Source organism: Lepus europaeus, chromosome 4 (genome assembly GCF_033115175.1).
Source record: "Lepus europaeus isolate LE1 chromosome 4, mLepTim1.pri, whole genome shotgun sequence".
NCBI classification, from domain to species: Eukaryota; Metazoa; Chordata; class Mammalia; order Lagomorpha; family Leporidae; genus Lepus; species Lepus europaeus.
The window spans coordinates 129,770,943-129,785,208 of NC_084830.1; the positions used below are offsets into that span (position 1 = coordinate 129,770,943).

Below are 14,266 nucleotides of genomic sequence, written 5' to 3' on the forward strand. Positions count from 1 at the left end.
GGTATCTTTTGATGAACAGGGGGTTCCATTGTCATGAAGTCCAACTTGTCCAGTGTGCCAGAGTCTGCTTTAGTCTGCCTGAGCCGCCATAACCAAATGCCACCAGTGTGACGACTTCCACATTGGGCATTTATTGTCTCACGGATTGTTGATTGTTGGTTGAAAAAGATTTTTTTTTAATGCATCTTTATATTTCCATGCAAATTTTAAAGCTTGCCTGGTGGCTTCCATGAAAATATTACTGAAATTGGAATTGTGTCGAATTTGTAAATCAGTCTGGAAAGGATGGACCTCCTAACAAGATGGAGTTCCAATCTGTGAGCATGATGTGGGCATTACAAGTGGTGGCTTAACCCACCGTGCCACCACGCCAGCCCCTCTGGAATACCTGTAACAGGTTTCTTCTGACCTTAAAAAGTGCGTTTAGAAATATTACCTCTTACTGTATATTATGAATGAGTTTGTGTAATACTGATTTTTTTTTTTCTTAAATGTCTGCTATAACTCACCTATGAATCCCTCCCTCTGAACCTGTTTTTGGTTTTTTTTTTTGTTTTTTGGTTTTTTTTTTTTTTTGCTTTATTTATTTTGGAATAAATTAACTGTTTTAAGTTTTAAAAACGTTTCTAATGCAGGGAAAGGGTCCTTGCCACATCACAGAAATGTAAGTATTACTGATGACAAAGCTTGGTTAATCAGTTGGCATGGTGTCCCCTAGACCTGTTCTTTATAAAGTCACTATTTTGCATTTTTTATGTTCTATTTGGAAGCAAGTTGGCCAGTTCAGTCTGTAACCAACAAGTGGAGAATTAAGTTCTACTTCTTAAAGGAGTTAGTATTTGCGCATATTTGGAAGCCTTTGTTACAGAGAAGGAAAATCTATCCCTTCTCTTTCATTTATGGTTTATTTATTAAATCACTTATTTATAGCTGACATATTCATAGATATTTCCTGTCTGAGTTATAATGTCCTACTCCATGGATTGCCTTTTTACTCTCTTGATAATGATCTTTGGCACACAGAATTTTTTAATTTTTACATTCAGCTTTCAAGAGTGTTATATGTAGTTGAAACTGAGGTCATGTGTTCTCTAATTACTACTTTTTGTTCAGAACTTCTGTGTAATTGGTTTGATAATCTATCAGTCACTGAAATGTGTTCTTCCACGCTTCCAGATTTACCCTCCTGTGAGGACCCTCTTTATCACAGCAAGGCTTTTTGCCGTAGTCTACTTGGTCTGATGTTAATGTGGCTGGAGCACATTTCTTTTGGATAGCACTTAACTGGTATAACTTTTTTCATTTAATTCCTCATATTTTTAGGAATTCTGCTTATAAATAGCTCAGAGCTAAAAGAAGTTTCTAATCTGTGAGTCTTCATCTAAACTGGTAAGTCTTGTCCTTTTACATATATTGTTAAAACATAGCACTTTATTTTTTGTGCCTTTATTTCTTTTTCATCCTTCCTGCATTCCATTGTAATGACTAAATTTATTGGGGCTTACTCATATTTTCTTAAAATATTTATTATTTATTTGAAAGGCAGAGATACAGAGAGAAGGGGAAAGAGAGAGAGAGCGAGAGAGAGAGAGAGCGCGCGCGCGCTTCCATCTGCTGGTTCACTCCCCCAAATGGGTGCAACGGCAGGGGCTGGGCCAGGTCAAAGCGAGGATCCAGGAGCTTCCTCTGGGTCTGCCACATAGATGCTGGCCTGAGCACTTGGGCCATCTATTGCTGCTTTCCCAAGTGCATTAGCAGGGAGCTGGATGGGAAGTGGAGCAGTAGGGACTCGAACCTGTGTCCATATGGGATGCTGGTGCCACAGGCGGAGGCTTAACCTTCTATGCCACAGTGGCTGGCCCCACTTACTCACATTTTTATCAATTGTTCTGCTCACCATGGCTTCTTAGATTTTGTACTTCTGGGTTCTTTCTAACATGTTCTTTTGTAGTTCTTTCAGGAATTAATGGAAAGCTCTCTTAATACTTACTTATCTGAAAATCTATTAATTTCACTCTCCTTAAATGTATTTTTCTACTGTTGCTATCAAGTGTTGCTATTTGCAGTGAGATATTTGCATTTTATTCTCTGTGACTTTGAAGCTAGGTCTTCCATCTTTTTACCTCTCTATAATGCTTCATGGGCACTTTTAACTTACTAATTCTCTCTCTGGGAGTGCCTAACTGATATTAGCCTGTTCATTAACTGTTTAAAAATGAGTATTTTGGTAAGCTATAACACATATGCAGGAAATGGCATCACGCTCACATTTATCTAACTTGAATATTTTAAAGTGGACATCTCTATAACAGTCACCCAGGTCTAGAAATACAAGTTCTCTAATTACCCCAGAAGAATTGTATGTGTCCCTTCACAGTCACAAGCCCTTCCCTTCTCCCAAAGTTACCACCATTCTGACTTTGATTATAAACACTCCCTGTGCCAGGTCCCGTGGGTGTGTTCATTTGCCTGCCTCTGCTTATCACCAGCTGGCCGAGGTGCACCCATGTTGTTGCATGCCCCTATAATTCATTCATTGCTGCTATGTCTAATGGTGGGTTTCTTAACACTGTGCTGTTCTTGGTCTTTTTCATTTCCTTGCCACTCTAATTTCATTAGAAAGAACAAAAACAGGCTTAAGAATGGTGTTTAATGTGAGGGACTTGGTAGGCTGCTACATTACATCAAAGGTTAATGTATCTGCTTTTTCAAAATCCAAATTTTACTTATGGCTGAATAAAGACGACACACAAGGGTACATACAGCATGATTCCATTAAAACCAAGACATCCCCAGGCACCTGTGCATCTATATGCATGTACTTATCTACCTATTCAAATAATTCTAGATTTCAAAAGGACCAAACTGTTGCCAGTAGTTACCTCTCTGGGAGGGCTGGACAGAGGCAGGAGGGTGGGCAGGTGGGTGTCTGTGCTGGGTATGTCCAGAGCTTACTGTCAGCGCAGGTGCTGAGACACTCAGCACACAGCCACTGTCATCATCTTCATTTTCTCTCCTTCCCTTTCCTCCTCCTCCATCACCATCATCTTCACTTGAACTAAAGGGCCTGCTCGGAATGGCAGGTGGAAAGGAGCCTTTATGAGTGCCCCCACTTTGCACCTGTCCTGGAAGGTGTCCAGTAGGATGGCCCCTCTCTCCATCCCCGTGACCTCATCCCTTTCAGACTTCCGGCTCTTGCATTCTTCTCTCCAACCTGTGCCCTACACCGTCACTGAAACGTCCCCACTTAGGAAAACCCATCCCACTGTGACTCCTCTAATACCGTCCCTTCTCCACAACCCCTGCACCTGGGCTCAGCTCCGCACCTCTGCACCTGCTAGTCCACTTGCCATCACACCCTCTCTCTTCTCCTTATGGACTCTGCCTCCAAGGTCCCCCTCCACCTCTGGGAAGCTTCCCACCCCACACCCAGGCACTTTGCCTCTGCCCTATAACACTCTGTTCCTTGGATGGCAGTAGCACATTTTAGGAACAATTCAGATGATCTGTTGCCTTACAGATCTGTCTCCCCTCTTTCTCTTTTCCTCCTTGGGGCCTGGGCTTGACAGATGGTCTAACACTCAGTAGATACTCCGTAATTGTTTAAATAAAAAGCAAGACTTTCTAACCATCAGAGGTATGCACAGGTAGCTGGACTACTAGGGAGCACCCTGCGCCTGGGGGAGTGTGAGCTGCTGGAGCAGGGAGGAGCCAAGGCATGGCTGTGGGTTCCTAAGGACACAACTGGAGTACTGTTACAGACTCCCCTGCCTGGGAGGCGCTGATGCTGCAAGGCTAGGGCAGACCAGAAACCCGAATCAGGAACAATTTCCCCAAGGAATTTCGAAGCATGGCTACATCAGGGGCCTTCAAGGCCATGCGCGATCAGGTTTTACATGTGCAGGCTCTTCACAAACCGCAAAGTACTGTCTGCAAGTCTTGGCTGCAGAGGTTGCCCAAGCTCTGAGCGGGGCGCGTAGAAGATCCAGGCTGAGGCTACAGCTCCTCAGACTCCGGGAGGTTGCGGACCCAGCCCTGGGCCACTCTGTTGAAGCTGGGTCTGAGGCGGAGGAGCTCCAAGCCATTGAAGGGCTCTGGGACAAAAGGGGTGCTTGCCCTGGGGATGGCCTCCCCCACGAGGGGTCCTCCAAATGGCACCGGGGTCCTGGGGAAAGAGAGCAGCAGGAGACGTGAGCTGTGCAGGAAGGGGCGGCAGGACCCTGCCCCGTGGTCCCTACGTGTGGGCCTCGGTGCCCTTCAACCCAGCAAGGTGTGTGCCTTGTGCAGTGGGATTCTCCAGCGCTACCCATTCCCTGCCTGCCCCTAGTGGCCACGGCTTGTTGCTTAGGCAGAGGTGTGGAGTTTCCAGTGTTACAACTGGCTTGTCGTAGAAAGTTGTCCCTTCTACTTGTCACCCTTCCCCAGCTTGGAACAACTGACTCAGATCGAAGCAGAAAGAGGGGATTTGCCCTAAGACTGGCAAATTGGAATCACTGGACAATGGGGTGAAGTGGGTGAGGTGGGGGGGGGCACTCGGCTGCAAATCTGGGTCCGCTGGTGCCGCTGCCTCGCTGCCTTGGAGGACAACTCGGCAGGATCTTTTTCATCTGGAAATGCGTGCACTCTGTTCCCCAGCAGCTCCACCTCTGAGCTTGTAGGTAGGGAGGCACAGGCGTGTACGCCCGAGGCAAAAGCCACGAGCAGCATGTGGGTGACAAAGAGCACAGCATGTGGCAGCATGCTACACAGCAGCTCATGGGATGGAACTAGATCTGTATGCATTAATGTGGAGATCCCCAAAGCGTGAGGTTTTGTGGAAAAGGCAACTTGCAGGAAAGAACACACACACACACAGTACCGTGTCTCCAGTAGCTATGCCACTGGCTGTGCAAAATGTCCTGCACATACACACAGTCTGACAATGGCGTTGTCTTTGGGGAGGAACCCGGATTGCAGGGTAGTGAACTTCATTTGCAATTGCTGAATTTTTTAAGAGACAATATGTATATGATTTGAAAGCCTTTTTTTTAATTTGAAGAAAATATTTTTAAAAATTGCTTAAGGAATATTTCTCCTGCAGCCAGAGACTTCTGGAGGAAGCGAGCAAGCCTGGCCTGGGCCTGGGTTCCAGCCAGGCAGCCTTGCAGCTGAGACCACCCCAGCTCTGGTGGCGACAGCCAGGCCCTGCGGGAGCAGGCTGGGCAGTGTCCAAGCTGAGCAGGCCTCACAGTTGACATGCCCTTGACTGGGAGCCCAGAGCCTTGGACTCCGGGCCCTCGTGGCCACCAACACTGCTGTCCCTGCCCCTTGCGCCTCAATTGCCCTTTCTGTCTCAGGAGAGGTCTGGGCTCAGGGCTCCCAGGACCCTCCCGCTGCTGGTGGGAATGTAGAGCGCCTGTCATGTGTGTGGCATGACGTGGGTGCAGACGCAACCTGAAGCAGCCAGCATAGAAGCTGGCTACCCGGGGCTGCGGGGCTGCCAAGAGCTTTCCAAGGCTGGGCGGGCAGGGTCTGAGGACCAGAAGGACAGACAGGGAAGCTGCCCCTGGTGGGAACTCCAGGGTGTCTGCTAGGAAGCTCCTAGCTGGAGGCTCACACAGGCCTGTGGGGCCCAATCTTCCCTGGCTGTTCAGCTGCCTGGGGGCAGTCACGCCCATCCTGAGCTGTCCCTTCCAAGGCCGATCCCCTCCCATCCCCAGCCCCCAGCTCCTTCAGCCCTTCCTCACAATGCCGGGTGTCCAGGGCCAGCCAGGGCCTGGAGCCCACCCATCTGTCTCTGTCAGGCAGACGCAGTCTCCCCGTGTGGTCCGAGCAGGTGCCAGAAGAGCTGGACGGTGGCCTCCTCTCTGAGGACCCTGTCCCTTGCTTCCTGCAACCTAAAATAGCCTCAGACGGGGGAAGCCAACAGCCGCTGAAATGTATCCCCTGCCCAAGGCCTTCCTCCAGCACCAGCCTCCGACTGGACGCCTGTGATGTGTTCTCAGGCCCCCAGATCACAGTACCAGAGTGATGCCTCTCAGGTTCTCCATGAGCTTCTGCCGTCATCATCTGTTCAGCCTACAAGTGGTGATAACGACAGTAACTGCTGTTCGTTGAGTGTCTTATTGGCAGCTTTGTGGCTGCTTGTGTCCTGCTCAGAGCCATTGGATGGCTTTTCTACAAGTGCGCTCTACAGCTGAGGCAAGAGGCTCAGAGAGGCTGTCGCTTGCCCAAGACCCGGAGTCTGTATTTAACCCTTTGTTGAGGCCCCAGGCTTTAAACCAGTACCAGCCGCTCCAGTGGTTTCCCGTCACTCTTCTGTTTAACCAAAAACCAGCCTCTGGGGCAGGGGAGGGGTTGGGAACAAGCTCTCCCCTCCCAGTCATTTGGTCTGGCCCTGCCAAGGCAACCGCAGAGGGGACTGGAAATTCGACACAACTGTAGCAGCCTAATGTTTAAGTTCACAATTTTTTATGGTCCCTGAGTAGTGAGGTTGTAAATATCCAAATGGCCCCCACCCCAGTTGGTGACATAAAGAGAGGCTGGGCTGGCCTGGCTCTCGAGAGAGCCAGCTGCCTGCCTGGGGGGAAGACAGGACCTTGGAAGAGGTGGAGAGGCAGCAGAGGCTCTACGGTTGTCCAAGTAGACGAGCCCCCACTCCGCCCCACTTCTTGTTTCCTGATTCCGCAGTTTGTTGGTTCCTGGGCTCCTGTCCCTTCACCTGCAGAAGACGGCGCGTGGGCACTGTGAGGTAGGAAGTTAAACTGGCCTGTGCATGCAGAAGAGCCCGGTATTTTTGCACAAGTCCTGCCCATACCTCTACAACTTTACAGGTGGCCCCAGCCTGGGTGATAAAACCGTAGGAGGAATTTCACCTAGTTCACACCCAGCAACCCTGTGGCCAGGAGAAGAGGGAGGAGGGGAAGCAGAAAGACCTGGACCCCTTCCCTTAGAAGCCCCGGTCTGAATACTCCCAGCCTCCCCTGCCTTCCAAGTGTATTGTCCCCATCCAACTACCTAACCTTGCTCTCCCCAGTCTGAATGACCTGGCCCTCTCCCAGGCTCCAGCTGGACAGGTGCCATCTGTCTCGACGGCTGTGCTACTCCTGGACACTTGGCCACCTCGCTCACCACTCCTCTCTGTCTCGCGTCTGAATTCCTTCTGGCACCCAGACAAGAACCTGTTCTCATCTCAGCCAACAGCACCTGCCCGGCCCTCCCCGCGGCCTTACTTGTTGAAATTGCGGTAGCTGGCTGGGCTGAGGGTGTGACTGCTGCTGTCGCCCAGGTAGTCCCTGTAGCTGATGAACTCCTGCCACGGGCAGTGGTAGCCTTTGGGGATGGCCGTGTGATTGAACTTCTCTGGCGGGACGCCCTTCAGCGGCTCGGAGTAGCCTGCGCAAGGAGCGGCTGTGTGGGGGAGGCGGAAGGGGGCGCCCGGGCTCTGTACCCCTCTGCCTCACTGCCATCCTCACTCCCATCACAAGAGGAGTCGGGGATGGGGTGTCTATGTCACGCCAGTAAGGGGAACCATGGCACCCAAGGTCAGCTGGCGAGACCCAGACTCGCCCTGTGGCGGCCCCTCTGGGCTTGTGCTCCAGCCGTAGGGCGTGGGCGACCGGGCTGGATCGCACGATCCCTGGGCAACGCCCCATCCACTGCCCCACGCCAGGCTCACCCACTCACCTGGGGCCAGGGCGCTGGGGCTGCGGGTGCTCTCCGCCAGGGCGCCCGTGCCGTGGGCGTCGTCCAGGCCCCCGGGCGAGCCCGGGAAGACGTGCAGCTCCGAGCGGTAGCTCTGCGCCTCCGGGCCGTTGGCGACCTGGGCACGGGGGCGGGCGCTCAGAAAAGCCGTGGCCGACCACTCCCTCCCCTGCGCGGCTGCGGCGCCCCTTCCCCAAGCGTCCCTTTGGGCGGAGTCTTCCCCAGCACTCACCGTCCCGGGCTCCGCTGTTCCAAGCGCCTTCTTCTTGGCGCTTCCAGCCAGGCTCTGTGAGGGGGCAAATGGACCGCAGGAGGCTCAGCGGGGAAGGACACCCAGGTTCTCCCTCCACCAAAAGAGGCAGAAAGGACAAGATCCCCCAGGGGGAAGCAGAGACATGCTTCCAACAGTTTCCCGGGCAGTCGGGGTTGAAGGATACATTTATTTCTGTGTACAATAACTTGAAATCCATGTGAGTTTTTTTTTTTTTTTTCCTTTTCAGAGCACCCATTTTCCACGCACTTTTTGAAGACACCGGCGTTTATGTTGACTGCTATTGTACCAAGACTGGGTGAGATAGCTCACGTCTCTGAGCCTTGATTTCCCTCTGTATACATGGGGATGAGGATATGGATCTCGTAGCATGAAATGAGGGGAGAAGCCAGCCTTGCTTAGGCCCCAGCAGAGGGAGGTGTCCATGTTAGTTCTCTGGGTTCTTTCCTATGCAGAGCCGATGGGAGCTGGAGCCATATATGGCTGCAATACCCCCACTTTCTTTAGAAGAAGCTGAAGCTGCCGTCCATTTCTGCAGCCAGGGGAAACCCATCCTTGCTTTCTTTTTCTACCAGCAGACTGCTCAGTAGCCTTCTCCTTCCTCTAGTGGGAAGGAGGAAAAGGTATGCTGCATTTTCCGTGCTAGGCCAAGTTCAAAGCTAAGCCCTGCCTGCTGCAAATTCAGCCCCAGCTCTCTACTGGCTTCCAGCCTTTTTAGCAGGAGGCAGAGTCCCGTCCCTCCTCCCGTCCCACCCAGCCCACCCTGGGCTTTGTATCAGTGGAGAGAGGCTAAAGCTTCACACAGCCCAAGGGTCACCCAGCAGAGCAGACGCTCGACCTGTGGGAACATCACCGTCTCCCCAGCAGGAGCTCGAGGGCCCCACCAGAGGCCAGAGGTGCTCACCAGGCTCTCCCTGGCCTCAGTTTCCCCCAGAGCGCAGGGCGGGCTGACTCACCAGCCGCTGGCTGTCTGGAAGCTCAAAGGTGAACCTCTGCACGCGGCGCTGCCTCTTCTGGAAGAGGAGGGACCCCCGGTTGTTGCGGAGTGACAGCTCCTCTATCATTAGGTCCTGGGGCACGCTCAGCTTCTTGCCCAGGTCCAGCAAGGGCACTGCAAGGAGAGGCAAGGCCTCACCACCCGCCCCAGGCGCTCCAGGCCACACCCTTGAACTGGCGCCTCCTCCCGGCATCAGGGCTTGCTAGAAAAAACACCTGTTTCTCCCTACGCAAACATTTGACCCCGGAAGTCATTACTCTGAAACGTGGCCCACCTGCTGGGGGAAACAGCACACAGACTTTGGCCGCTCAGGGGGAGGCTGTAGTTTGGGAAGCTCTTAGGCCCAGGACTTTGCTGTGCAGCTCCTACGCACAGTGGCCGAGGGAATGAGCAGTGGCCACATCTAGATGTTTGCTCCAGGTAAGCCGGGGCCCTGGGGGTGAGGGCTGGAGGGCAGACAGCAAGGTGTCAGGCTGGAGCCACTGGGAAGGGGGCACACCCACTTGCCGAGACCGGGAAGGCCGAGGGAGGACATGTTCTTTTGGGGAAAGATCAGAAGTTTGGTTTTGGATGTGTGTCCTGTTGATTTAAAACGGTCTTTCAGTGTTACACAAATGGCATATATGTATACAGAGGACAGTTAGAAAATGCAGATGGAAGAAAACAGAAGAGAAATGCCACTGTCCACCACCCAGACAACACCACCAGCAATACCTTAGCATACGTGCTTTCTCTGTCTTTCTCTGTGCTGTTTACTCTTGTGGGACTTGGGTTTTAAGGATTTATTTTACTTTTATTTGAACGGCAGGGTAACAGAGAGAGAAAGACACAGACACAGAGACTTGGCCATCTTCCGCCGCTTTCCCAGGCACATTACCAGGGAAGTGGAGCAGCTGAGACCCGAATGGGCACTCTTAATAGGATGCTGGCATCTCGGGTGGCAGCTTAACCTACTATGCGACGAGGCTGGCTCCTCATAGATGACTTTGTACCCAAAATGGAATCATGGCGTTTGTGTTTGTAACTTGGGTTTATCAGATCACGATCTCCACCTTTCTAAGAGCACGCGCTTGAGTTGCATTGAGTATCTGGTGTGCATGAAGCTCTGCTATCGTCTCTAAACGTGAGCACATGAGTTTGGCAGCGCCTGCAGACTTCCAGGTGGAGACACTGAGAATGGAGCTGGATGTGTGGGTGGAGCGTTCCCCCAGGAAACGGGCCTGGAGAGAAGCAGCGGGCGCCTCTGGGAGCTTGTAGACAGTGCTTGTTGGCGGTGGTGTTTTCCATGATGTTTTTTCTCATCTCATGCTTAGGACTAGGCATTGTAGCCATTGAGAGGACTTCCGGTGCTGGTGGTTTGGGACCCACTTCTCACCTGAGGGTTTCCCCTAGCCCAGTAAAATGCTGGCTTGTGCATGTGACCAACAAGGAAGGCTTTGGAGGACGGGGTGTGGGTGCCGGCATGGTGAGGACCTGGGTGCAGAGGGCTGTTGGGTGAGGCAGCTGCCCTGCACTGTCCGCCTCTAAAAATCAGAGACGCCAAGTTTATATCCCAGCCCTCTAGATGCTGTTTTGAGCTGGATGAGGTCAGCAAGAAATGAGAGTAGACCAAGACTGAGCCAGGGGGCCTCCGACTCTCAGCCAGAGGAGGTGGGAGCCAGCCCGGAGCCTGGAAGGGAGATAGGAGGAAACCTGAAGAGGGAGACGCCCTGCAGAGCACCCCGGATAGTGCAGGAATGATGGAGGGACCCACAGCAGAGGCAGGTGCTGCCACCGGGTCTATAAGGCGCGGGCTGAGAGTGGCGGCCACGCTGCGTAACGTGGGGTCAGCAGTAATTTTCACTAAAGGAGTTGCTGTGACACATTTGGGTGTGAGAGCCTGATCAGAGAGGGTTCAGGAGAAAAGGGCCGGAGGAACAATTTCTGGCATAACCGAAGCCAGCCTGAGTCAGATCCAGGATAGGGAACATTCCACGCGGCATCTGGCCTGTTTTCTTCCACAAGTGAATGACGTGGAAGAAAGGGGAGGGGAGGCTGCTTTAGATTAAAGGATATTTCAGAAACCTAGCAGCCAATTAAAAATGATAGCCCTAGGCCAGCGTTGCGGCTCACTAGGCTAATCCTCTGCCTGCGGCGCCGGTACCCGGGGTTCCAGTCCCGGTTGGGGCGCCGGATTCTGTCATGGTTGCTCCTCTTCCAATCCAGCTCTCTGCTGTGGCCCAGGAAGGCAGTGGAGGATGGCCCAAGTGCTTGGGTCCTGCACCCACAGGGGAGACCAGGAGGAAGCACCTGGCTCCTGGCTTCAGATCGGCACAGTGTGCCGGCCGTAGCGGCCATTTGGGGGGTGAACCAACGGAAGGAAGACTTTTCTGTCTCTCTCACTATCTAACTCTGCCTGTCAAAAAAAAAAAAAAAAAAAAAAAAAAAAGCCCTTTTTGATCCATCCTGATTAACCCAAACTAGAAAATCGGAAGGAGCTAAATGTGGTACTGCTTATTAGGTGGTATTAAATTGTTTTTGCTATTTATGTTCTCTGTGCTAATACCCTTGTAGAATGTAAAGAAAGTCCTTATTATCCTTGTTGATGCGTTCTGAAGAATTTGGGGGGTGAAATAACATGTCCTTTGGTATTAACTTTGGAATCCAGGAAGAAAGATGGGAGCCCTGGGAATCTGAACTTCCTACTTCTGCCTGTGTTTGGAAATTGACATCATAATGTGTTAACAAGAGAGAGGATGGGAAGGAAAGGATAACTGCGCTGAGAAGTCTGGGCTTTCAATGACCACGGCTGGAGGCAGCTGTGAGATCGAGAGGGCTTTGTCTGTAGAGAGAACTGACAGCAGGTGTGTTGGCTGATGGGCACATTTGACAGAAATGGCAGAAGGACTGTCCTTGAAGGGGCAGGGTGTCCGGTGCGCAGCTAGAAGGGCTGGCAGCAGACAGGTGTGAGGGGGTTTTGCCAAGTCTCTGGGGAAGGAAGACTGAGCGCCCAGGCTTGGACGCGAGCAGGTGGGCAGCTGTGGCAGGTGGGGCTGCACATGTTGCCTGTCCGCTACTGGATTTTCCTTGGTGAAAAGAAGCAAGGTCGTTAGCAGCAAGAGGTATTGGAGGTTCGAGGAAACAGGAGCAGGCTTGCCAAGGTCGTGGAAGGCAGTGCCGTGGGCCAGAAGATGGACTGGGCTAGGGGAAGGGGGGCTCCCGTCAGCACCTGGGCCACTGGGGTGCTCTGAATCATTCTATTTAGCGATGTCTTAAGCAGTCACTTTTTTAAAAAAGGATTTTTTAAATTCTTTGAACAAATGTAGGAAGAGCCCTTTCCACACACTAAGAACAGAAAGAAACCCGCTGTAGGGTAAGTAGAAGGGAAAGTACTTGAAGGCTGTGTATTCTAAGAGCCTATATATATGTAGGTACCTGTAGGTGCATCGGAAACAGTAGCAGACATGTCTAATATTAGCGGTGACTACTTAGGAAACATAGGAAGAGGGAGGGCTGGAAATTGTTGACAGGATTCTTTTTATACCAGAAAGTGCCTTGCGTAATTACCAGTAGGAACGGTTTTACCTAAATACCTCCCCAGGCCCTCGCCCCCACTTCATAATCTCAGACACCATGCAGGTGAACTGCGCTCAACACTGACAACAGAAACGATAAGACCCACTTGACTAAGTAGTTCTTGGTCTAGGAACACATTCTCCAGGCGCAAGTTGAGTAAACATACCCAAAGACATACACCCGAGGGTGTTTACGATGGTGTGACCCCCGGGGTGCACCCTGTGCTGCCCCAACTCTGTTATTGGTGGCCCACAGATCCCAACCATGACCTTCTGCAGAGACCTGCTCAGCGGCGTGGAAACAGCTGCCCACTGCCCCCTTGCCTTGGTGGAATGGATTCTGTGACGCTCTGCAGTCTCCCATGGAGGTCAGGCTGAACTTGAACTGCAGCCAAGCCCAGCCTGGCTCAGCATTTTCCCCTGCCCTCACTTCCCTTCTGAGAGCACCCCTCAATAAGGCATGGACACAGGACCCCTGGGGCTGAACTCCCAAGGATCCCACCCAAGACTTCCCAGCCCTGGAGATGGGTTTCACAACCAGCATTAGAGACTGGCAGATATGTATCACAACCAGCATTAGAGACTGGCGAACCAATGGGTGCCGGGGAGGCAGGCAGAGATGCCGCATGAGATGGGCGGAAGTCTGGCTGTGATGCTCAAGGGCATGGAAGCAGCCTGCAGAGCCCAGCGTGGAGTGCGGGCTCCCCAGCCCCTGCCATGTAGATGCCTTCAGAATTCAGCTTGGGGCTGACATCAGGCCTTAGCTGGAGTTAGGGTCACTCAGCTGCAGCTCCTGGCTCTGCGGACACAGGACAAGGTCCCTCCTCGAGCCTCCGGAAGTTCCCCAGCCCAGGCTGCAGATTCCACAGGCGCTCCCTCTGGGCTGGCCTCACACCTGTTTGCTGGGCCTGGGGCCAGCAGGCCTGAGGAGCCACAGATTAGAAGGGAGAAGAGGGTTTGTAAGAAGCGGGGCTGGGCCCAGCTTACCTGGTTCCGAGAGGTCCCCCGGGGCAGACATGGCCAGCCCTTTCTGCTCCTTGGGGATCATCCTGTCGAAGAGGAACACTCACAAATGGGCCAGGCTGCCCCCCCCGCCCCCGCCCCTCCCCAGAACCCCTCCAAGTTCTTGACTGATCCAGCCCTGGCCCTGGCCAGTTTGCCCCCTGCCCGCCCCCCATCACAGGCGAGGGCTGACTGAGCGGGAAGAGCCTTGGGGTCTCTGCAGAGGGGCCTGAGGCCCAGGAAGGGCAAGGGAGTGGGGAGAGGCCACGCAAACCGGGTCCCCGTTGCTAGGGACACTTATTTCCGGCACAGCGTGAACTCTGAGTCCTTGGTCCAGGTCCGGCACCCTGGTCAGAAGGACAGCAAATGCCTGGGACATCGGGGTTGGGGAGGCGGGGGTCCCAAGTTCTATTGTCATCTGCCCACCCAAGATAGATCTCGTCAGGGGCAGGGGACATGGGTTAGGATGGGCTCTGCTGGGCCTTCTTGGCTGCAGGAATTGGCCCTGAGGCTTGAGGCACAGACTGGCCCAGCAACAGTGGGGGAACCAGCACCCCCACCCCCCACCCCACTCTACCTCCACAGTGTTCTCTTTCCCGTCCTCCTCCTCCCTCTCTGGTCTCAAGGCACTTTCTAGGAATCTGGGAGATTTACAAATAAAACGAGGTCCAAAGCCCCAGAGAGCCCTTCAGGCCCCAGACTCAAGTCTCGAACTTGCCCCCAGGAAAATAGGCAGCGCCCAGCCCTCTGCCCCCGACC

The 14,266-nt window shown here is 52.8% G+C and overlaps 1 protein-coding gene across 1 annotated transcript; it reads right to left on the reverse strand.

Moving 5' to 3' along the window:
• Window positions 1-3,996: 3,996 nt before the first annotated feature.
• Window positions 3,997-13,553, reverse strand: MYOZ3 (myozenin 3). The gene is made up of 6 exons (XM_062189710.1): window positions 13,493-13,553; window positions 8,911-9,065; window positions 7,910-7,969; window positions 7,666-7,801; window positions 7,212-7,374; window positions 3,997-4,165 (listed from the first exon to the last, which is right to left on the reverse strand). Exons 1-6 carry the CDS (start codon window positions 13,551-13,553, stop codon window positions 3,997-3,999), a joined length of 744 nt encoding a protein of 247 aa, XP_062045694.1.
• Between the last annotated feature and the right edge of the window lie 713 nt (window positions 13,554-14,266).